The sequence below is a fragment of the Lycium barbarum genome, chromosome 5, assembly GCF_019175385.1.
Source record: "Lycium barbarum isolate Lr01 chromosome 5, ASM1917538v2, whole genome shotgun sequence".
Taxonomy (NCBI): Eukaryota; Viridiplantae; Streptophyta; class Magnoliopsida; order Solanales; family Solanaceae; genus Lycium; species Lycium barbarum.
The window spans coordinates 81,794,966-81,819,359 of NC_083341.1; the positions used below are offsets into that span (position 1 = coordinate 81,794,966).

Consider the following 24,394-nt stretch of genomic DNA (forward strand, 5'->3'; position numbering starts at 1 on the left):
CATAAAAATCACTTTAAAAATGTAGCCGTCACAAGATTCCCAAGTTTTCAACTAACAAAGCTGAAAACAAACTGAAGGACCAGATGCTAACTCTGAAGATATCAAAGTCACTTAGTTTGTCTTTAGTTTTTTTTTCATTTGTAAGTAAATGGTAAACCTATTGTTCTTGTTTGAGAAGCTGTTTGTAGGGATTTAAAAGTCTCAAAGTCAGCTTGTTGGAAGTGTGTTTCCACAAGCTCTTGAGTGGTACACTGGGCTAGAGTTAGTCTAAGTGTATTAGTGGTCCTAAGCTAGAGTTAGCTACGTGTAGGTGCTTGCAATCGGAGTATTGCAAGTGTGGAGGGACTACGGGTGAGGGATTATGGGAGTTAATTCCTAGCTTATGATAGAGTTATGACCTAAAAGTGCTCATGTAGTGGAGTTGAAATCCTGCAGGGGTAGGTCATGGTTTTTAATCCCTTGAGCAAGGAATTTTCCACAGTAAAATCCTGTGTCTCGTGATTTTTGGGGGTTGTAACTCTTTATTACGTTTTTATGACTATCGATTTGTTAAGACTCTAAAATGACTTGTATGATCTCTTTTCTGCCTTAATTCCTTATTAAATTGTTCTAACGGGTGGTGGATGGCTTACTAACTTGGTGGGAGTTAGTGCCTTCACGACTTATTAAATTGGGTCGTGACAATGTATAGTTAAATATATTTGACTTGTTCTGAGTATATCATAATGAAATGATGTTAAATTTACCTAATAAAATTTTTGATACTTTATTTGTTTGTTTAATGTGAAGAAACAATAGTAGAAAAGGAAGGAAGGAGTATATATTTGTGTATGGTTAAAAATCGAATAATCAAACCAAAACCGATAACAGCCAAACCAATAAATGTATATTATATTTGATTTTAATAATTGAAAAATCGACTAAAGTGGTGACATAAACTGAACCGTGAAAAATCGTTGACCAATAATTGACTTTTGGGTAAGCGAACCTTTTTGGAAATTCTGTTGATTCCATAAGGTTCAGAGAGTCATTTATAATAAAATTTTTGATACTTTATTTGTTTGTTTAATGTGAAGAAACAATAGTAGAAAAGGAAGGAAGGAGTATATATTTGTGTATGGTTAAAAATCGAATAATCAAACCAAAACCGATAAAAGCCAAACCAATAAATGTATATTATATTTGATTTTAATAATTGAAAAATCGACTAAAGTGGTGACATAAACTGAACCGTGAAAAATCGTTGACCCATAATTGACTTTTGGGTAAGCGAACCTTTTTGGAAATTCTGTTGATTCCATAAGGTTCAGAGAGTCATTTATAATTTGGTAGGGTGATTGGTTCGGTTCCCGAGGCACTCGGGAGCTTTTTAGGTCCTTGGTTGGAAACTTAATTTTTGGGTTTTTGGGGGTTGACCGGGTCAAGATGACCTCTGTTGGAAATTTCGAGGGCACGGGTGAGTTCGTAGCGTGTTTTTACATTGGGTTGCATATTTGGTTTGTGTCCGAGAGGTCTCGGATGCATGTCGGATTTTGGATGAACCTTGGTGAAAAACCAAATTTTGCTGGTTTCTGGTGTCCCACTTCCGCGGGTGTATGTTCGCCTCTACGGGTCTCCCATGCGAGACTTGGCCCACAGACGCGAGAAAGTGAGATGTCAAGTGACTCCGTATGCGCAAGCCATTCTTCGTGAAGGCGAGTCCGTATCTGCGAACAAGGTGCTCGTGGATGCGAGAATTGCTTAATAAAATCTCTTATTTTCTCCAATTTTGAACCATTCTTTCCATTCACAAATTCTAAACTTGAAGAGTGTTTCTGTGGGCGATTTGCAGAGCTTTTGGGTGAATTCTTCCTTAGGTAAGTTCCTATTGCTCCCTTTGTGATTTATTTATGATTTAACAGTGGAATCTTTAGTGGTTTTCTTCTTTTAAGTTGAGGAAGATAGGTTATATATAACCCTAAGTGATTTTGTGAACCCTTTTCAATTGTAATTCTAATGAATTTTATGGGAAGATTTCTTAATTTTTAAGCTTCTAAACATTGGGGAAATTAGTTGCTAAGTTGAATCTCTCTTTAATTCTAGGGGTTTGATTATGCAAAATTGGGGAATTTCTCTTAATTTGGCAGTTTTCAATTAATGATGCAATTGATGCTAATTAGGGACTAGTTTGTGTTGATAATTACTGTTTGGGCTTCTTATGCTTGGGGTTGAACTTTTTCAATTGGGAATTCCGCTTTTACCCTTGTGGGCCCGAGGTTTCCTTTTAAAGGGTTAATTTCGATTCAGATCTTATTATAGTAATGTGGGTATCGTTAGATTCGATTCCTAACATAGATTAATTTGTTGATTAGACTTCGACCGTTTGGAAGCTCTTCTCAAAGGGAAGGCTCGTGTTGGATAGTTCGTGGCTCTTGCTCGTCATTGAGGTAGGTTACGGCTTACCTCATGGTTAGACTTCGATTAGTGAATCAGATGTAGAAGTAGTTATTGATGGGGAAAGCATGATAGGTCTTCGGGCATGGTATGGAGGTGAAATCCAATTAGGTTCGTTCCATCAGCTGTTATGTGGGCTTGTCACCGTATATGGTATATTTGTGATACATGGGCTTGTCGCCTATGTGATATTTTTTTGATATGTGTTTGCATTCATCTCCCTCTTGATGTCTCACTTATCATCGAAAAAAGGAAAGATAATGAAAAGGGCTGAAATTGTGATGTGTGTTTATGACTAGTACGGATGAGATTTTGATGTGATTTACTGTTGATGATTGATATCATGCATGGCATACATTCTTATTCCATATGTTTATATGATATGAACTGTGGCTCGAAATGATGATAAGTGAGAGAGTGTAGCCTTTGAGGTTTTTGCTGGAGAGCGTAAAAGAGAGATATGAGAGAGTTCGTGATCTGAGGTTGTTATCGGAGCAGAATAGGTGTACGTTGCCCGAGGTCTCTTGCCAGGAATGACAGTGTGCTCGATGCCCGAGGTCATTTGCCGGGACGAGCAGTACATAGACTTCATGGGTCCCCCTTGGGTCATGGCTCTGAGACTTTTTCCTTAGCATGTGTGTACGGTACTAAAGGTTGGCAAGTGCATTGCATTTACATTGCATATCATTACATTTCATCCTACATCAGTATATGGCAATTCTATTTCTGATTCAAGGTATTGATTGTTCAACTGTTGTTGTGATGAAGATTCGATTATGGACTTGACAGAGCTGTAGTTTAGTGACTCTACCTACGCTCATGACTTGAACACTTGAATTATTTGCAACTACTGTTTGGTGGAATATTCTTGATTATTGTTGCTATGTGTTGATTGCTTATCTGTCTACCTGTTCGTTTCTGTCTTTTATATATGTGAACTAATTGTTGTTGGGCTATGATATCTATCAGTACTAGTGTTGTACTGATGCTACCCTTGTTGTACTATTTCCTTGAGTGCAGAGTTTGTTACAGGTTTCACGTCTCCGCCTCGCGAGTGATCCTGAGGCCTTCACACATGAGATTTTAGGGTAAGCCTTGCTAGATCCGAAGCCCTGGATCCCCTCTTCTGCTATCCATCTATCTTGATTTCGTAGACAGATTTTGTTATGTATTTTGAGATTTAGTATTCCTTAGACTTGCTTATGTTAGTGGCTCTTGTACTGTGTTTCAGACCAGATCTTTTGGGATTATGTCTTGTATATCCGCACATATTTAGTATTCATATATTGAGACTGCTTTAGTAATTGTCATAATGTCCACATGTTTCTTTTAAATAAAATAAAGGAAGGGGAGGGTTCGCCCACCAGGGGGTTAGTGTGGACGCCCGCTCGACCCACAATTTGGATCGTGCATATTTTAGGCTCTTTTCCGTATTTATTTTTCACATTGATATTTTTGATGGCTCGTGAAGTAACTTAGTATAGTTGCAATACTAATAATTTTCTATCTTAGCATGATTGTGAAATTACCTCATTAGATTTACTAGTTTTTATTGTTAATGCTTAGCTTATAGCTTTATCTATTTTTTTTATTACTTATGGATTTTAATCTTTCAAAGATGTTTTATTTTGGCATACCTATATGTCACGTCCCAAAAAGGGATGAGACGTGAAAGGTACCAAGTACAGTCAATTCTCATCGAGTGAACAATTGTTATGTAGTTTCTATTTGTTTGATACATACCCACATGCAACATGTTATTCACCGTACCTTTTTTATAGGCATAACAACACATTTGAACTATAGTGAAATTTATCAATTACACACCTGAACTATGCGCAAGTCCTATTATCCCCGAACTTGTTTTTCGTATTTTTTACCCCTTTTGTAATGACCAGGTAAAGAAACCATGTTAAAATTTGTCCCACGCAAACGCACTTATACAAGACCAAAAAAGTGGGATCTTATGTCCATTATTTTATTTTATGCTTTCATATCCAAAACCGGCCAGACCCTCTCTATCTCTCAACCCGTTTGTACTTTCACAGTTATTCAGCCAAATCATTTTATTTACATTTTTATTTATTTTGTGAATCAACATTACCCACTTGTGTACTCAAGTTTATTTCTTTGTTTGCTCTTGTAATTTTGTCATAACGTGAAGAGATCCGAGAATTAGTCATAATTGGTTTTGTGAGGGTTTGGAGCTAGTTTGGGTGATTATTAGTGACATTCGGGGGGTTGTGCACTTTACACTGGGTCAGAATTATTCATGTAATGTCGGGTAGCTAATGGATGCATTACCAGGAAGAATTATTTTTATTATATTAACCCATCTTCAAAGATTTGATAGATTTACGGTTCAGAACAGAGGTATGATGGGGTTACTGGGCTTTATTGGAGTTTGCAAGTGGACTTGATGATATTTTACTGATGGTAGCTATTCGGAAAGTTCTAATGGGTTATGCAGAACTTGGTGATGTATTGAGAAGGTTCAAATGGTTATGGGAAGTCTTAATGAAGTAATCATTAGGGTGATGCGCACAATATGTTTTTTGAAGATTTAAGAGGAATTGGACTATGGGTTATGACTCAGTAGCTTCAGCTCGATGAAATGAAACTAACAGATTTAATTAGCGCAATCGGCCTTGGATAAGGTCAGTTTTTATGGAAATGCTTAGAATTGGCTCAGAACAAGCACAAAGTCTATTCTGGTCAAAGGGAGTCATGATTTAGGCTTGCGGTGTGTGAAAACATGTTTTCTATGGATTTTTGGTGCTAAGATGACTTTAGAAGGTGAGGAAAAAAATAAGTAGAATTAGAGTATTTCACCAGTATAAGTTTGGCATTGGATTGCGGCTACAACTAAAGGATTGTGGTGCCTATGAGGAAATTTGTGGAATCAATCAATGCGTTCATGAGTGTGATTATAATTAAAATCAGGGAATTCGAGCGGAGTCAGTTCAAATACATGAGGATCAGCTGTGAAACAAAGTTCGAGAATGGAAAAATGGAAATTTGGGTCTTTGAGCTAAGTTAAAGGAAGTTTTGACTGATAAAGTGAACAAGCGGCCCTATCAGCGTTATTCTTGCTCATGGAGGCTTTCATGTGGTTTATGACGGGGTTTCTTCAGCTACTTGACAGCTTTGGTGCTTTCCTCAAAATACCAAAGGCGCCAAGAGATAAATACCACTGAAGGGCTTTCTACAACGTGAAATAATAACCCTAAATTGGTTGAGGGGAGAAAAGTGGTCGAAAATAGAAACAGTTTGATAAATCCGGAAGAGGGAGCTGATGAAACTAACCAGTAGACTGGTACAGGGGAATATGAAGGTAAGAGAGCTATGGGTTGACTGAGAAACATGACAATGCAGCAAACATAGAGGATTGAAACCAAACGCAGCCTATGGAAGTAACCAATTATGGTTCGCGAGGGAAGGAAGTTGTTGATGGTTGGAATGACACGGGCGTGGGAACTTCTGGTGGCATTAAAACGACTTCAACACATTGTTTTGATATTAGCTTGCAGGAAAAAGATATGCACTTACAACTGCAACCTGATAAAACTAGTTGTAACGACATACTGAGGAAGAAAAAGGACAAAGACCAGACTAACAAGAAGGAGTTGCAAGAAGGCATGAATGCGACTACCACAATCGCTAATCAGATGGAAGTTCATGAAGCAATCACTAACATACAAGGGAAAAATGACCAGGTATGTACTACTAATCTCGAGTCTTATTTTGAAGCTTCTTCTTACACTTTAACAATTGAACCTTTAAATGAAAATATAAATCTATATCAACCAATGATTGATAAAAATAATGAAGGAAAGAAAAAGAAAAATTGGAAACGAATGGCTAGACTAGTTGATGTTTCTGACGGTTTTGAATAAGAATACAGAACAAAAGGTGTTTAATGAAAATATTAGTGAGTTTGCTATTATAGAGGAAGGTATACAAAATAGAGGAGATAAACGAAAAAGTGTTACTTAGTTGAGTACTGATATGAATACAAAAAAGAATAACATTGTGGTGGAGCGGGAGGCTAGCCCTGAATGGCTTCCCTCTCTACAATGAGGGCTATGGTGTGGAATTGTTGAGGCTTGGGGGGTCCTTGACAATTCCCCTTTTGAAGGAGACAATACGTAACCACTCCCCGAGTATGATATTTTTATGTGAAACAAAGAATCGAGAACGAACGGTGTCAGGAGTTCAGAGGCAGCTAAACATGGCGCATTCTATTGTTGTGGATCCGATAGGACTAGCTAGAGGACTGTGTTTATTTTGGAACGACAATTTTCAGGTATGTCAATTTCATCCATCCTCTTTCTATATTGAACCTTATATTCATGATGTGGTATCTGATTATAAATATTAGTGTGTCTTTGTCTATTTAAGTACTGATAAAGCTACTCGTAGAACTCAATTGCAAGAACTTAATGTTAAATGGAGTAGTTGGGATCACTTTGGGTAATGGCGGGAGATTTCGACGATATCATTGATAATTCTAAGAAGTCAGGGGATAGGATTAGAGAGATTACATCTTTTAGAGATTTTAGAGACTTTTTATGGGGTGTCGGAGCATTAGATTTACGCTTTAATGGAAAATTTTGGACTTGGTGGTGCTGTAAAGAAAATGATGGTATTATTCAATAAATACTTGATATAGCAATAGGTTCCTCGGATTGGAGATTAGAATTTAATCAGGCAAATATCCTTCATTTAGAAATAGACATACTACTTTGCTAATGAATAAAGAACTTAGTCTTATAAGAAAGAAGAAAAGGTTTTATTTCGACAAAAAGATGGAGTGAAAAGGAAGAAGTGAATGTGACTATAGCGCGTTCGTGGAATAGATATATGGGAGGGTTTGAACAATCCAAAGTTAGCTTTAAATTAAAGAACTGTCGAGTCTCATTACTAGCTTGGCTTCGCGGGGAAAAGGAAATTCAAAGAAAAACAATTCAAGGCATTAAGGATAGAATTGCGGATCTTAAGAATGATTCTAGGGGGCTTAATCTAAATAAGTTGAAAATGCTTCGGAAATAACTAGGACAGGCGTACAAGGATGAAGAAGCTTACTCGAAGCAAAATCTAGAGCTCTGTGGCTTCAGGAAGGTGATAAAAACACTTTTATTTTTTCATTTGAAACCATCTAGAGACTCAAATGTAATAATATTAAAGGGCTTTAATTGGACGACAATCAGTGGGTCACAGAGCATAGTGATATTTTGAAGGAAGTAGAGAGATTCTACAAACATTTATTCACTACCTCTAGACCTACTAACTTTGATCCCATTCTGAGTTTAATTCCTCCTTTAGTTAATAACTCCGTTAACGATAGGCTTATTAGAGATGTCACGGATGATGAAATTAAACAAGTTGTATTTGGTATGCATCCACTAAAAACACCAGGGGTGGATGGTATGACTCCTTTTTTCTTTCAAAAATATTGGAATATTGTGTCCGGTGATATTTGTGAAGTTGTTAAAAGTTTTTTCGTTTAGGATATTTACTACCTTCTTGGAATCAAACTCTTATAACTTTGATTCCTAAAGTAAAAAATCCTAGTGACATTAGTCAGTTTAGACCCATAAGCTTATGTTCTACGGTGTATAAAATTATTGCTAAGATCATAGCTGCAAGACTCAAAACTTACCTTCCCAAAATCATTTCTCCGAATCAATCTACTTTTATTGGGAAAAGACAAATTGTGGATAATGTCGTTCTAGCTCATGAATTTATACATCTTTTGAACAATAAAAGATGAGGGAAACAAAAGTAAATGGCTGTTAAACTAGATATGGCCAAAGCGTATGATCGTGTAGAGTGGTTTTATATCCAAAAATTACTTCTTAAAATGGACCTTCACGAGAATTTTGTCACTTGGATGATGAAATGTGTTACTATTCCGACATATAGGTTTAAAATTAATGGGGATATAGCAGGAGAGGTGAAACCTACTAGAGGATTAAGGCAAGGGGATCCTCTATCTCCTTATTTGATCTTACTATGTGCGGAAGGTCTTTCAAGAATTCTAAATCAAGCAGAAGTACTAGGGGATATACAAAGTTTACGTTTAATCAGAGGTGGACCTACAGTTAACCATATATTTTTCGCTGATGATTCATTTATTTTTTGTAATGCAAATGCTCAGAATGCCGCTAAAATATCTGAAATTTTAAGAACTTTTGAAGAATGTTTGGGTCAAAGGGTTAATTTTGCCAAGTCTGCTATATTCTTTAGTAAAAATACTTCTGAACTTGAGAAAGATGAAATTATTGTGGAACTAGGACGATTACAAAGAAATAACTTAGGGTCATACTTGGGCTTACCTGCAGTAGTTGGACGATTGAAGAAAAAACTGTTAGATTTTATTAAAGATAGAGTGAAGGCTAAAATAAAAGATTGGAAAAATAATTTTTTAAACCCTGCAGGAAAGAAGTGATGCTGAAATCTGTCATTCCTTCTTGTGCTTTATCATGTTTTCAATTTATGGATAATTTGTGTAAGGAGATCACGACTATTTTCTCTAATTTTTGGTGGGGGCATGATGAGGATAGAAGGAAAATGCATTTTGAAAAATGGGAGAAACTTTATTTAGAAAAATCTAAAGGGGGAATAGGATTTAGAGAGTTAAAATCTTTTAATCAAGCGTTGTTGACAATTTAGCTACAATTTAGCTAAGTTTTCTAATTCGTTGTTTCGTAAAGTTATTTGGGTTTCTAGTTTCCTTAGTTGGGTTGTAACTGATGCTGCTGCATCATTTAACTTTTTGAAACTGTTCGTGCATTAATAAAATAAAGTCGTTTATTGAAAGAAAAAAAGAAAAAAAAAAAGAGAAACCAAAACAAACAAAAAAAAAAAAAAACAGAGGAGGCCCTTTACCTCACATTGTACTTTATGAAGAGATGGACTTGGCTGCAAGGTCTGAAAATAGTAGAGAGGATCTTAATAGAGGTCATGCTGAATATGTTTGCTGGCTTAATAAACAAGACAACATGTTGAAACAAAAGTCTCATATTAGATGGTTTGAAGATGGGGATAGCAACACCAAGTACTTTCATGCTGCCATTAGAGAAAGAAGAAGAAAATTGAATATTCAAAGAATCATGAATAAGAAAGGAAACTGGATTTCTGGAGAAGACAGAATTGCTAGAAATGCTGTTAACCACTTTGAGAAGCTTTTTAATTTAAAGAAGGCCTTTGTAGACCCTCAAATTTTGAATCGCATCCCGGAGTGTATCAGTGATGAAGACAACAGTTTTTTTATTAAATGTCCTGAAGAAGATGAAATTAAGGAGACTGTTTTTAACATGAGCACTGACAGTGCTGCTGGGCCTGATGGATATACTGGAAAATTCTACCATTGCTGTTGGGATATAATCAAGAGGGAAGTGGTAGAATTTGTTCAGTTTTTCTTCATGAAAGGAAAAATGACCAAATTCTTTTCACATACCCTTCTTGTGCTAATCCCTAAAGTAGAAGGCCCTAGTAATTTTACAGAGTTCAGACCTATAAGTCTCAGTAATTTCTCGAGCAAGATTATCACCAAGCTCATTTCCAGGAGATTGAATCCTTTACTGCCCCTTATGATCTCTGAAAATCAAAGTGGCTTCTTGAAAGGAAGACCGATAACAGAAAATGTCCAGTTAACTCAAGAGATTGTGCAAAATATCAAGTGTAAGAACAAAGGGGTTAATGTGGTGATCAAGCTGGATATGGCAAAAGCTTATGACAGAATGTCTTGGTCCTTCATCAAAGCAGTGCTCAAAAAGTTTGGTTTCTCGGATGCTGTTACCAATATGATCATGGGCATTGTGTCCAACGTTTGGTATTCTATCATAATCAATGGCAAAAGACATGGATTTTTCACATCATCTCAAGGCCTGAAACAGGGAGATCCTCTTTCTCCATCTCTATTTATCATTGGCGCAGAAGTTTTAGCTAGGCTTCTTAACAGTTTGATTCATAGTGAACATTTCTTGCCTTTTGCTATGTTAGATACAGGTCCTGTCATTAACCATTTGTCTTATGCAGATGATATTGTCATTTTTAAGAGTGGAAACACCAAGGCCATCAAGATGATTATGAAGCAAATTCGGTGGTACAATAGATGCTCGGGGCAGAAAATGAACAAAGCCAAGTGTTTTTTCCTAACTGCTCCAGGCACTGGTCCAAGTAGAATTAATAAGATTAGAGAAGCAACTGGTTTTCTTGACAAACAGTTCCCATTTGAATACTTGGGGTGCCCCATCTATATTGGAAGGAAAAAGGTGGAATACTTTGAAAAAATGCTATCCAAAGTCATTAAAAGACTGAATGAATGGCAAAACAGTATGCTGTCTCATGGGGGAAAGCTGGTGTTGATCAAGAGTGTGCTCCAATCTTTACCTATCTATACCTTAACTGCCCTTAGTCCCCCCAAAAGCACCATTTCCTTAATGGAGAAGCATTTTGCTAGATTCTTTTGGGGGTCAAGCAATGATAAAAGAAGATACCACTGGAGTTCTTGGGAGAACTTGTGTTTTCCTAAAGATGAAGGTGGAGTGGGCATCAGAAATATGACTGACATTTGTAAATCTCTAGATATCAAGAAATGGTGGAGATTTAGGTGTCAAGACTCTTTGTGGGCTAGATTCACAAAGGCTAAGTACTACATAAGAGCACATCCTGTCGCTAAAGTCTAGGTGTCTGGGAATTCTCACATTTGGAAAACTTTGACTAAAATTAGAAGTGATGCTGAGCCACACATGATCTGGAAAATTCAAAATGGTCATATCAGCTTTTGGTGGGACAATTGGACTGGTTATGGAGCTATTGTTACTTACTGCCCGGATTATGTACACTCTATTAGAACAAGAGTAAGAAACTTCATTATTGATAATGAATGGGATTTGCAAAGCTTGGGACACATAGTTACTGGTTGGCTGCTACATCACATTGCCAGTATCAAGATTGGATCACAACACAAAAAAGACTACTTAATGTGGAAGCTGGCTGCAGATGGAGTTTTTTCCAACAAAGAAGCCTGGAATGGGATAAGAACTCATAGAAAGAAGGACCTGTTAATCAACAGGGCCTGGCACAAAAACATCCCTTTTAAATTTTCATTTCTTACCTAGAGATTGATTAAAAGCAAGCTACCATTCACTAACAACTCTGTTTGCAGGTTTGTGGACATGCCAGTTGACTGCTTATGCTGTTCAAATGCTCAACCAGAGACTATCCAACATTTTTTCATCGAAAGTGAGCCTGCTCTATTTCTGTGGAAATATTTTGGACAACCTCTTGGAATCAGTTATCAAGTCCAACTTGTTAGAGCTTTTCTACATGAATGGTGGCAAACCCGGAGCAAAAATGAAATGCACAAGATGATAATTCATGTTATCCCAGTTATCATATGTTGGATAATGTGGATAAACAGATGCTCTTGCAGATATGGAGATCAGAAAAAATTCTACATTAGGAGAATGCAACAAGAGGTGATTTGGTATCTCAAAGCAGCAATGGACAAAGCATTCCCAAACTTCAAAATGGAGTTGCCTTGGCTTCAACTGTGTGAAGTAGTGGAGAAGCTTAAACCAAGAGCAAATATTACACAAGTAACATGGAGCATGCCAACTGGGAAAATAAAAGTTAACACTGATGGGAGCTACAACAATCATGGCAACAGAGCTGGAATCGGGGGAATAGCTAGAGATGAGGCTGGAAGCATGATTTTTGCCTTTGCAATCCCAGTTCAAGGTGCAAGTCATAATATGATAGAAGCTATGGCAATCAGATATGCTGCTCAATGGATCAAAAACAATGGATACAGACAAAGCTATATAGAGTCTGATTCATTGATGATTGTGGAAATGTTAACAAACAGGACCTCTAACAATCTTACTATAAAGGATATCATTGAGGAGACTATGAATATAGGGGATCAAATGGAGATTACTTTCAAACATTGCTACAGAGAGGGTAACCAAACTGCTAATTTTCTGGCTAAATTTGCATCATCTAAGGAGAATCCATCATTGAGTCATAACCTTCAACAGATGCCAAGAGGGGCCTTTGGTGCTTACTACTTAGACAAGAGTCAAATGCCTAGCATGAGGATAAGATATGACAAAGCTAATGTTTTTGTGAGCTAAAGTGTATAGGTCTAATGTATATTAGAGAATGTATAGCTAACTAGTTTTAACATTCTCCTTTTTGCTAGATTGCCTTGCAATCTGTGTTTGTATATCAGGGGTATGGTCTAGCCCTCCCCTTCTTTTGTGTTTGCATAAAATGATATACAACACCCCAGGACACTTATCCTGGAAATTTAAAAAAAAAGAAGAAGTTGTGTCTATCATTTTTATTTTCCTTATACAGTCAGACCACTCTAAAAACAACATCTGTATATAATAACACCTCTCTATAACAATTATGATTTCTTGGAACCAATTTTTGATGTTGTATTTTACTTCTCTATAACAATATTTTACCTATAACAGCAATGACCAACTTTACAACAGTACGTTGTTTGTAAAATTACCCCTCATATAACAACTATTTCTTCTTTTCATTTTTGTTTTTTGTAATATAGAGCCCGTTTGGATTAGCTGGAAAAAAGTGGCTTTTAAGCATAAGTGCTTAAAGTATTTTTTAAGTGCTGAAAATTATTTTATAAATAAGCAGTTATGTGTTTGGATAAAAGTGCTTAAAGGATTTTTAGAAGTAAGGGTAATATTGGAATTAACAGAAAATATAAGGGATAAAAGGGTAAAGTTGTTGGTCAAACCAAAATGGCTTTTAAACAAAAAAAAAATTAAGTTGGGGTTGAACAACTTCTTAGTTTTGATTTATTTTAAGCTGTTTTCTATTTTTGTCAAACACCTAAATAATTTAAAAATGGCTTAAGCTGGTTTGACCAACTTATAAGCCAATCTAACGGGCTCATAATAATTAACCATATTTATAAAAATAGAATATCTATGGTTACCAATAATAAGCATAGAGATTTTGACCAAATATTTGAGTTGATACAATGAAAGTGCTAACGAAGAACCTAAACCGATTGTTACTTGGATTGGAATAGAAGATTCAACAGTTCAACTCTTAGATTTCCTTCAAGGGAAAGCAATTGGATACCCGTTTGCTGAAAGTTATGGACGCAAATCTTCGTTAATTCAAGTGTTATATCACCATTAAGAGATTGACCTCCATGAAATAAGCTACAATTATAAATTTCTTGCATCAATCTTAAAAGGACTTAATTTTCACATAGATTCAAAATGTCTGCCTTAGAGATTAAAACTTTAAATATTCAGTTATGAATTTATTGAAATTGTATTATTCAGTTATGAATATATTGAAATTGTATTAACTTTTAAATGTTTAGTAGTGAAGTATGCATATCTTTGGAATTTAAAATTAAATAATTTTGTTATATTTTATAACAATAACAAATAAAATGTGAATCCTTTTTGCCTATAACAGCCAAAACATTGCGGATCCAACGATGCTATTACAAAGAGATTTGACTGTATGGAGAATTCTTTAAAAATAGTTTCTTAATATCTTTTTATAACAATAATACCTTAATCAATCTCCACGAACTTTAGTAAACTACTGGATACATGTTACCTCCTAACATATCGCAAATACTAAATAACTAGGTCAATCAACAGATACTAAAAAAGAAAATCGCCTGCCATATATTTTTCTCAAGTGCCTCTATCAACCAAGAAACTCAAAAGGAGTGCTTTAGTTAAAGAATCAAGTATTCTTTTCCAGAAAATGACACGAGAAACAGATTAAGGAAACCGATAAGGATCTTTTACAGAACTTATGATCAACAGTATACTTTCTTCCACTAGTACAATCATATCCCCTTACACTTAAATTACTTGATTTTTGGTCCTTCCATACTTTAGCAACTCTTTACATGAGAGCATGTCAGATAAACTTATATACAGAAGCTATTTTCATTAGTAATAGACATCAAATGGAAACTAAGGTACTAATACTGTGTCTAGACGCCCATGACCACGATGTCAATTAGGCAGGGGAAAAGGAAAGCTAATGCTTATATATTCAAGCAGCAGCTACTTGATTAACATGTTTGGCTTCAAGCATTTTCTCATATTCCTCGATCGATCTAAAGAGCTCTGAGAAGTTTCCCTTACCGAAGCCTCCACATCCGCCCTTCTGATAAACTTGTCCATTTTCATCTTTGAGCATGCAACCGATTCTCTGAATAATTTCAATAAATATTGTTGGCCTGCAGAAAGCAATTACAATAATTGTCAAAACTTATCTTTTTTACTACACAAAAGTTGCAAAAGTTCAGTGATTACCACATAGGTCAGCAGCAAAGAGAAGTTTTACTGGAAGCAATATTTAGTTTTATTCGTTATCTTCGTAGCTTTTCTAGGTGTAGGTATAAGTCCTTTTGGTGCATCTTCATATGAACTGCTACCACGTCCAACTCGAAACCAAAGTTTTGTAATAGTCTACAAGCTTTACTGAACCATTAGGGGAGGTACTAAAATGAGGTTTCTGGCATGAAAACAAAGTTCTTGTTCTTTTCTTTTTCCTGTTTTTTTCATTTTCCACGCCAACGAGAACGAGCCAGCCAATTCCTTGTCTTTTTCCTAACAACTAAATTAAGCTACATGATGATAAATGCTATTCCCTACATTACTGTAGCAAATGTTGACCTGTTATTACTCTATGTGAGCAAGTCCCTGAATCGTTTTCCCCATCCCTTAACAAACTTACTTTTCAAAAGTTCTTTTTTTCTTGTGAATGCAGCCAAAATGTTAAAGAGTTCTTTCAGTCTCTCAGCACTATCTTTGTTTTATTTGCACATAGGCAGCTAGAAGAATCATTCTCACCTGTGCCTCTTTAAGAGTGGAAAATTCCAGATAGCCACAAAATGAATTTTAGTCAACAGACTGAAAGAAAGCTGAACCTAATGGGGTAGTGCTTCTGGAGTTTCATGCATAAGCATGATTCAATGAAGATAAGAAATTTATAATGGAAACCAGATTAGCATTTTGAAGCAGTTTACTTTGCTGAGGACCGAGAAGCATGATCTTAGCATAGATAATTTAGCTGACATTAAAGTTAAAGGCAAGGAGGTGGTGACACAAAATGGTACATTAAAAATGAGTAAATAGTTTTAATATTAGAGTGTTGACGACTTAGCCTTCTTCAATGAAAATGCTTCCCTAATAATCTGCAAATAGGGAATCTAAACGGCTAAACCACTCGGCAATCCACATTTTTGGTCACTGTGGTCCTAAAGCAATAGTATAGTTTCAAGGAGGTGGAATCTCCACTTGGTTAAGTTGTTATATTATTTTTTGGAGGGAGAGAGGACCACAGACAGTTATCTGGTTAGAGCAGAAAACGAGTTTTGCAAATGGCATCAAAAACCTCTTTCCATTAACCCCCCGCCCCCCCAAAAAAAAAAACACATCCCCCACCCTTCTCGGCGACTTCTCAACGTTGACATCTCAAAGCAGTAATAGAGCTCATTTTGAAGCATACAATTCAGTGTTAGATGCGGAAAGACGACATGCAACGAAATAAAAAGAAAATAAGATGCACAAAAGACGCCAAAATAACGGGCATCCAATATACTATGTAATGAAAGAAAGAACAAGATCCACTGTATAGTTTGTTTAGTTACCCAATAGTTTGAGCAAAAACAGTGCAGATAGATCATTGATACCAGAAAGTGATTCTGTAGGAATCCCAAGAATTAGGAGTGACTCCATGAACATGAACAAAACAGCTATGAAGCAAGAAATGGGCGAAAAAGCAAAGTGGTGCAAACATTCCTAGTTACCACACACTATGTGAATAACAAGGAAAGAGATTATACTACTGCGTGTTTCACATGATTCTTTTTTTTAGAAGTCAACATGAGATTGACCTACTTGGAGTTGCGTGAAGAATGTCCTTATCATGGAAAGGTGAGTTACTGTTCATGATATGCTAGAAAAAAACTAACACAAAGATCTATTATAGTTAACCAACACCATCACCAAACTGCTGCAAGGAACGTAACAAACCTGAGAATGCACACAAGTTTCTGCTGAACCCCACCAGTGGTTTAGTGGTAAAATAGTACCCTGCCACGGTACAGACTCCGATTTACTCCCTCTGGTGTAATCCTTCTTTAAAACAGCTTTTCGTCTCTCTAGCAAAGCGCCTTTCCTTAAAAAAAATAAAAAATAAATAGAACTCCTAAAGAACGTTTTTTATGAGAATAACTCCTAAGGAACATATTGACTGGATTTACCGACCTTCGTCCAAAATAGAGAATCTGAGCACCTAAATCACAATGAGGCTGGTCAAATAGGCCAGTGACAGAAACTGGCAGGAAATGTAATGGCAGCTTCTAGTTCCCCTACAGTTAAGCGTTGCTGTTTGATGCCTTACCGCTACTGGCTCACCCACATTTTCAGAGATCTCTTCACCATATTTCTTAATGAATCAATATACACCAACTCCTAAACCCTAATTCTTTCCGCTTGACCTAAACATATATGAACTTAACTATTCTGCGGACACTCAACTCTCGACACTTTCTACAACAAGAATCAATTTCTCATGCTCCAGGTTTCGAAACTCCAAACACTCAGCTCTACTAAGGTTCCTGTGGGCATTCTCCATTAGGAGAAGCAGCTATAACATCACGAGACCAACCACAAGTTTCTATTAGACACCAGTCACTCCATACCGAGTCCCTAAAATGATAGAATACTTCCAAAGTAAATCCATTCTGCAACACCTCTTCAGCTAATATTTTGGTGCTTAACAAAAATTTCTATCGGCTTTCAAGCAAACAACCTCACTAATCTTGAAATTCGATCTTCAAATTATGCTTAATAGTCACGACAAAAGAAACCAACACTCCCAGAAACAATCTAGGATTAGATATTTCTCATTAGCAGATTTGTTTTACAAAAACGGAGAATAAGTTATTTAGCAACATAAATATAACATTGCTCAAAATTTATAACACCCACAATATAAACTTAAAGACCACCTGCAGGTGCTTTTCATAGTAGACTTGGATGAATAACCAGAAAAACGAGTACTCAACCTACAACAACCAGCTAACCTTACATGAAAAATTTATTTAGCTGTCAGTATCTATAACTTAAGATTATTAAAATGCATTAAGATAGTCTAGTTGATACTTGATAGGTAATTTAATAAGAGTCGAGGTAAAAAAGAGTGATAGCATACCTGTCTCCCACAGGCTTGGTGAATATCTGAAGCAAAGTCCCCTGATCATCCCTATCCACCAAGATTCCCAAATCTTTGCATGCCTGGATTTGTTCGTCACTGAGTACATCCCCAGCCCTACTCTTCAAATTCTTATAATAAGTAGGTGGAGGCGAAGGCATGAATTCAAATCCCCCAACTCCGCTCCTTTGCCTCATTTCCTTCAAAGTTCTGAATATATCCTCTGTAACCAAAGCTAAATGTTGCACTCCTGCCCCTTCATTATGCTCTAAGTAAGTCTGAATTTGACTCTTCCTTTTGGTTCCATACACCGGCTCATTCAGCGGAAGCAACACAGTTTCGTCATTGTTTGCCAACACCACCGAGTTCAATCCGCTCTCAGCAGTCCCAACATCTTCAGCTGTGAACTCAGCGAATTCATGAAACCCAGTAAAGCGCTTGATGTAATCCACTACAGGTCCCAGCTCTGGCACATTCCCAACGGCGTGGTCAAGCTGGCGAATCCCATAATCTAGTTCCTTGTAGGATGCCGTTTCATCCATGGCCTCGAAACCTGTAGTACATATTGATAAATAAATAGAAGTGTTCATCTCTAGCTACTTATGCTTTTAGATAAGGCAGTTCAAATGAATTAAAACAGGAACAATTCTTACCACCATTCATGAAAATAAATAATTTCACCTACTTGGTACAAAATATATCAGGCATAATGTGCTCCGGACATAAATAAATGAACAAGCCAACAAAAACAAATAAACGAATGTGATTGATAAGTCGATTTATTAAAGCAAACATAAATAGATAAAAGTGCTCTGTAAATGGATTGAGGAAACAAATTATGTCTTACTATCACTCATCAACAGGAAAAAGAAAAAGTACTTTAACGTATTGCATGGTAATAGACAGCAGAGGCAGATTTATGTGGATGGATGGGGATGCCACGGCACCCGGACCGCTCGACTGAAACTTGGTATATATATGTGGATATGTATAAGAAATGAAATATATATAAGTCTTGCCACCCCCAAGAACAAAAGAGTGAAAAGTGCCACTGGCAAAGGGCATTTGCCATAACCTGCCACTCTTGCGACTGATGGTCGAACCTGCGTGCAGTACCATTTTGCATGTTTTTTTTTTCCTTGTGCACGCTTCAGCTCTACACTTTTTCAGTTTTTGTATCTTTAATTCTTTTAACTTGCTATTCTTTGTTAATCCAAATTAACTCTTTTATGCTTTAATTAATTCTTGGCTCTTTTTACTTCCTCTTTCTTTAAGTATTAATCTCTTTATGCGTGCATTGAGTGCGTATCCTATATCAATGAGTACTAATTTTAAAATGTCACATAAATATTAAAAAATATATATGTAAATCGTAAATTTCAAAATTTTAAAACAAATTCAAGTTTTAAAATGATGAATACTATTATGTTAAGAGTTTTCAAATTTAAAGGTTGCTTTGATCTTTCCGCAACGTTCGCGCTTATGGAAGATGAGTGGGTTGAAGCTACAATTTTAACTCTTTCTACACTATATATCTACAAGAATACACCAGGAAAATAGAGTATGAATCTATTGAGATAACGGTATTAGATGGTTTATAGAGGTTCAGATTTTTAACGTACAAAATCTTTATTTTTCTCAAAGTTTTAGAGGATAAGGCCTCTTACTCCTACAAAAAAAAAAAAAACAAAAGGGCCGCTTAGGCATCGTTAACCGATATCTGCATATTCGTTCGATTTGTCTATATTAATCGAAATAGATAAATGACCCGAACCGTAACTCAATTTTGAAGAAACCGACCCGTTTACCCTATTTGAACGGTGTGGCACCCCGAACCTTTAAATCCTGGATCCGTCTCTGATAGACAAACAACATAAAATAATTTTTTCAATATCATTTAAAAGATACATGCACACAATCATTCATAATAAGGGAGATTTATAACTTAAAATTCATTACGTTAAATACTCCCTCTTCCTCTGCTTCAACGAAAGATTGATTTTTGAAACGTGTATCTGAAAATATGTCAATGATATTTGTGTTGCTATAAATCATTTTATTATAGAAAGTTTAAGTTATATTATTTCTAAATAGAAAGATGAATATTTTTTGGAACTAAAAGAAAAGTGTTTCAAGATAAAATGGGACAGATGGAATAACAAATAAGTTAACTGAAGTATTTTAACAAGTTACGAGTTAAAATAAGTTAAAATACACTGACAATATAAATATTCTTTATATAAAACATACGATGTATATAAGTTAAATTCCACATCTAATATAGTAGTACTTCCTTTGTCCCGATGTATATCAATGGCACTGTTCGAATTTTGCGAGTCAAACTTTTTAATTTGACCATGAATTTGGAGATAAAATCTTTAAGTTTTACAAAATAAAAGTTATATATTTCGAAAAGTAAAAAAGTACTATTAAGTCACAACAATTAAAAATTCAATTATGAAAAAACTCTCGGTCAAGAAAAACTCATTTGATTCTCAAAATCATACCGATGTCATATAAATTGGGACGGAAAAATCCCTTTTCCCAATTTATGTGGATCAGTTTGAATTTGAAGAGTCAAATAGTTTATTTCTGATTTTAAATTTGGACGTGGAATCTTGAAATTTCTTGAAATAAAATTTTCATATTTAAAAATTAAGTAAAAAATATTATAAGCCACAATAATTGATAATTCAAAATATTTAAAAAATATATAAAAAGATATCAAAGTGTCCCCTAAATTGTACGGAGCGAATACATTTTTTCTGTAAACTCCATATCGAATACAGTAGAGTAATAAAAGTGGACAGCACGTTGGGAGGGTCAGAAAAGATAAATTCACCAAACCTGGGAGGAAAACGAGGCTGTCCGCATCTTTAAGATAACTCACAAACCGCAAAACGACGTCGCCGTATAGGTGGACTTCCGCCACAGCCACGTGTTCATCAATCGTTACAGGTTCATACCGTGGTTTCGCTCCACGTGAAACACTAGCGGAGAACGCCGTGTAGGCATTCTTCACTTCCAAAGCAAGTGCACGGACACCGAGTCCGTGAGTTGCCGTGAAATCCCTGTCGGCAGACGTGTCAAATTAGTTAAAATCAAAGCTCAGCCTATTTCAGAAAAATTAAAATAATATTTTAATTATTTATCTTTATCTAATGATTTATAGCCGTATAAATTTTATGTGACACGGTCAATAAGTTCTTAAGGAAAGTATATACTCCTCTATTTTAATTTATGTGAACTTATTTAACTGGACACGACATTTAAGGAAGAGTGAAGATTTTTAAAACTTATGGTTCAAAATACATCTTGAATATTGTGTAACTGTAAATCATTTCATAAATTGAATTTGTTTTCAAATTGGAAAAGAAGTCGTTCATTTTGGCACGAACTAAAAAAATAAATTCACATAAATTAAAATAAAGGATATAATTAATTTTGACTATAAATCAACCCAATTTTATATATATTCATGATAAAGAAAAACATTACACTCCGTCTCAATTTATATGATATTATTTAACTAGGTGCAGAATTTTACAAAAAACAATTAACACTTATGGTCTAAAATAAGTGTTTGATTGTAAATGTGAAAAACAAAATAGAAAGTGTGTCACACGAGTTGACAGGGAGAGAGTAAATTTATTAGGCTACAAAATTATAGACAAATAAAGCAATTAAAAGTTAGTTTCAGTCCAACCATGTAACCCCGAGTAATTTTTGAACGGGTTAATAACCTACTCATTTATTAACTTTTATTAACTCAGCCTATTTTAGCCGCCAAATTCAGCCTAATCCTCAACGTGCCGTTCTGACACCTCTTACCTGTGAGTGGATGTAGAGAAACTTGGGATGGCTGCAGATGACGGCGTTGAAATAGAAGGCGAATAAGGAGCAGTGAAGACGAACTGGAGCCCACCAGAAACGGAACGGAGGAGATAAGTAGCATGAACAGAGTTACCAGTTGAAAGGTCAGATTTAGCTGCAATTGGCATTCCAAGTGACCAAGAAAAACGACGAGCTGTATTTGTAGCATCACCACACCAAAATTCAATGTGATGGAAACGTTTAACGGAGAAGAAATCTGAACAGGGATTGATACGAGTGAAGTTCTTGAATCCAACTAGCTTGAAGGTATCTTTGCCCATCGTTGTTTGTGTGATGGTGTTTTAGTCTGTTTTTATTTTCTCTTTTTGTGTTCTGAAGTGAACTGAACGGGTATTAGGAATTTAGGATATATGTTTTTTAAAGAGATTCTGGGGTGGTAAAAATTTGAAGTTAAAGGATTTTTGGTCTTGGAATGAAGATAGAGTTGACACGTGTACAATAATGGTTTCCTACGTCTCTTCTAATTATTTTATGTTTTGTGGATTTAATTCATGGAGGAAAAGAATTTCTTTTTCAAGGAGGAAATTACTCGGGAAAAGCTAATCTCTATTTCAACAAATAAGTTATACGTTGATCGAATTAATTTATTTTACGTGTTTGGCAAACATTTCAATAGTAAATAGTTGAACTGCTTATTAAGTCAAACTCAACTAAAAATATAAGTTAGTGAAATTCTTGAATCCCACTGGCTTGAAGGTAGCGGTTGAGGTGGCGGTGGTGGTGATGAGAATTTCTTTGCCCCTGCCTGTTTGTTTGATGGTATTTTAGACTTTTTTTTTTTTTTTTTTGTGACAGAAATATAATGTTAAGATGTTATGAGTAGTTTATAGTTTAAATAGATTCTGGGGTGCTAAAATTTGAAGTGGGATTTTTGTATTGGAATGAAGATTAATAGTCTGTTTGGTCAAGCTTTTAAAATAAATTTATTTTGAACAATATATTTTTTTTTAAATGCTTTTCAAAAAAGTATTTTTGACTAAAAGTAATTTCTGTTTGGCCTATTAATTTAAAAAATACTTTTGAACAATAATTAGTGTGGCAAAGTTTTTAAAAAGTGCTTCTAACTATATTTTTCTCAAAAGTGTTTTTCAAAATAGTGTTTTTGGGCAAAAACTATTTTTTTAGTCTCTGAAAAACTGCTTCTGCTACATTTGATAAGGGAGTTCAAGAAAAAGAGATTGGATGAAAAATGGTTAAAAAATGTTGTTATAAAGAATCGAACTCACAACCATAGACTCAATAATAGGCACCTCAACCGCTGGGCTGAGTTTTCCAAAATTTTCAGGGAATGCAACATTAATATTTATACATGAATTAAAACATTAACCTCATATATATAGTGCAATTTTCCGATGAAGGGGGTTCGATTGACACCCCTTACACCAGGGGCGGATGCACCAATAGCCGAGGGTGTTCACCCGAACACCCTCGGCAAAAAATTACAGTGTATATATAGGGTAAATTTTCTGTATTTATGTGCATATATTAACTTTTGAACACCCTCAGCAAAAAATTACAATGTATATTTAGCTTCTTCTTTTTTCCGAACACCCTGAATGAAAATCCTAGATCCGCCACTGCCTTACACCCCTATAATTCCGCCCCTGAATATATGAAGTGAACTGAACCGGTATTAGTACATATTTTTTGGCAGAAAAATTTGAATTTGAAGTGAAGGATTTTGGTATTGGAATGAAGATGGAGTTAACACGTGGACAAGAATAGTTTCACGCGTCTCTTCCAATTACTTTATGTTTTGTGGATTTAATTCAAGAAAGAAAAGAAATTTTTTTCAAGGAAGAAACTACTCGGGAAAAAATTATCTCTATTTGAATAAATCCAAATATAAATAATAGGGTGTTTGGCTAAGCTTATAAGTTGGTTAAATCGATTCATGGTACACGTTTGGTAAACACTTGAACAGTTGAACTTCTATCAAGTCAAGTATTTATAAGTCAAACTCAGCCAAAAAGTCATAAGTTAGTGATCTCAATTTATGATTGTTCAGCTTATAAGCAATTTGGTTGACCAAATTTTAAAATATTTTATCCTTAATATTTTTCAATTCTCAATTTTTTTTCAAAATAAAATTTCAATCTTTCTCTTTACTTTGTATTCATCGTTCATCTTTTCTTTACAAAAATGGTTTTCAGTTTATTATATTGGGTAGCAAAAAAAAAAAAGTAAGGGTGTGTTTGTCATTTTAATAATAAAAAAAAACAATTTATCAACATCTTTTTACCACTCCTATTAACTATTTATTATTAATTTCAGCACTTTTGTCTAAACGCATAATTTATTATTTATAAATTAATTTCAGCATGCCATTACAATGAGCTAACCTCAAAATTAGTTTAGACCGCATAAACTAACATTGTTTACCAAAAAAAGAAAAATAATTTGAGAGGAAATACTGTCACGTGGATATGAATACAAATTTTGGATAATGATGTGCAGCTAATGAGCTTTGGCTGGTAGTTCTCGTTGCATTCAATACGCAAACGCAAGCACGCAACGTAAACGAGTTAATGGGTGATTTATGTTTGACAAGTGGTTCCTAATATCACTTTTATTTCTTTTAGCACTATAATATTACTTAATTATTATCATTTTTCTTAAAAAAATACTAAACATTACAAAACCCTTCTTCTCTTCTAGTTGGCATGTCATATCACATTAATTTTTTTAAAATTAATTTATGAAATAATTTTAAATACCTCCCTCCAAATTTATCTTGATAACACTTAGTTCCCTTGTGGTTTGAGATATTTACGCTAACCTCTCTTATTTCGATTTTTGTAACCAAACTTGTTTAAATAAT

General features: G+C 35.2%; 3 protein-coding genes across 5 annotated transcripts; 2 read left to right on the forward strand and 1 right to left on the reverse strand.

The window, feature by feature from the left end:
• The first annotated feature begins 8,221 nt into the window (after nt 1–8,221).
• LOC132639530 (uncharacterized) lies at nt 8,222–8,884 on the forward strand. Its single transcript, XM_060355973.1, has one exon. It carries the CDS (start codon nt 8,222–8,224, stop codon nt 8,882–8,884), a length of 663 nt encoding a protein of 220 aa, XP_060211956.1.
• A 2,305-nt stretch (nt 8,885–11,189) lies between these two features.
• On the forward strand, nt 11,190–12,578 carry LOC132639531 (uncharacterized). The gene is made up of 2 exons (XM_060355974.1): nt 11,190–11,503; nt 11,609–12,578. The coding sequence occupies exons 1-2, from the start codon at nt 11,190–11,192 to the stop codon at nt 12,576–12,578; spliced, it is 1,284 nt and encodes a 427-aa protein (XP_060211957.1).
• Nucleotides 12,579–14,228: 1,650 nt separating this feature from the next.
• On the reverse strand, nt 14,229–21,955 carry LOC132641019 (4-hydroxyphenylpyruvate dioxygenase-like). 3 transcript variants are annotated; one of them, XR_009582591.1, is made up of 5 exons: nt 21,511–21,950; nt 20,527–20,750; nt 17,680–18,232; nt 16,497–16,636; nt 14,614–14,695 (listed from the first exon to the last, which is right to left on the reverse strand). XR_009582591.1 is itself a non-coding variant. In XM_060357870.1 (5 exons), exons 1-5 carry the CDS (start codon nt 21,831–21,833, stop codon nt 14,678–14,680), a joined length of 1,263 nt encoding a protein of 420 aa, XP_060213853.1. In that variant the 5' UTR covers nt 21,834–21,955; the 3' UTR covers nt 14,614–14,677. The 3 variants fall into 3 exon arrangements, 2 of the variants coding, with proteins under 2 accessions (XP_060213852.1, XP_060213853.1); XM_060357870.1 differs by having other exon boundaries at nt 16,497–16,641; nt 21,511–21,955; XM_060357869.1 differs by lacking the exon at nt 16,497–16,636 and having other exon boundaries at nt 14,229–14,695; nt 21,511–21,942.
• Nucleotides 21,956–24,394: the final 2,439 nt, after the last annotated feature.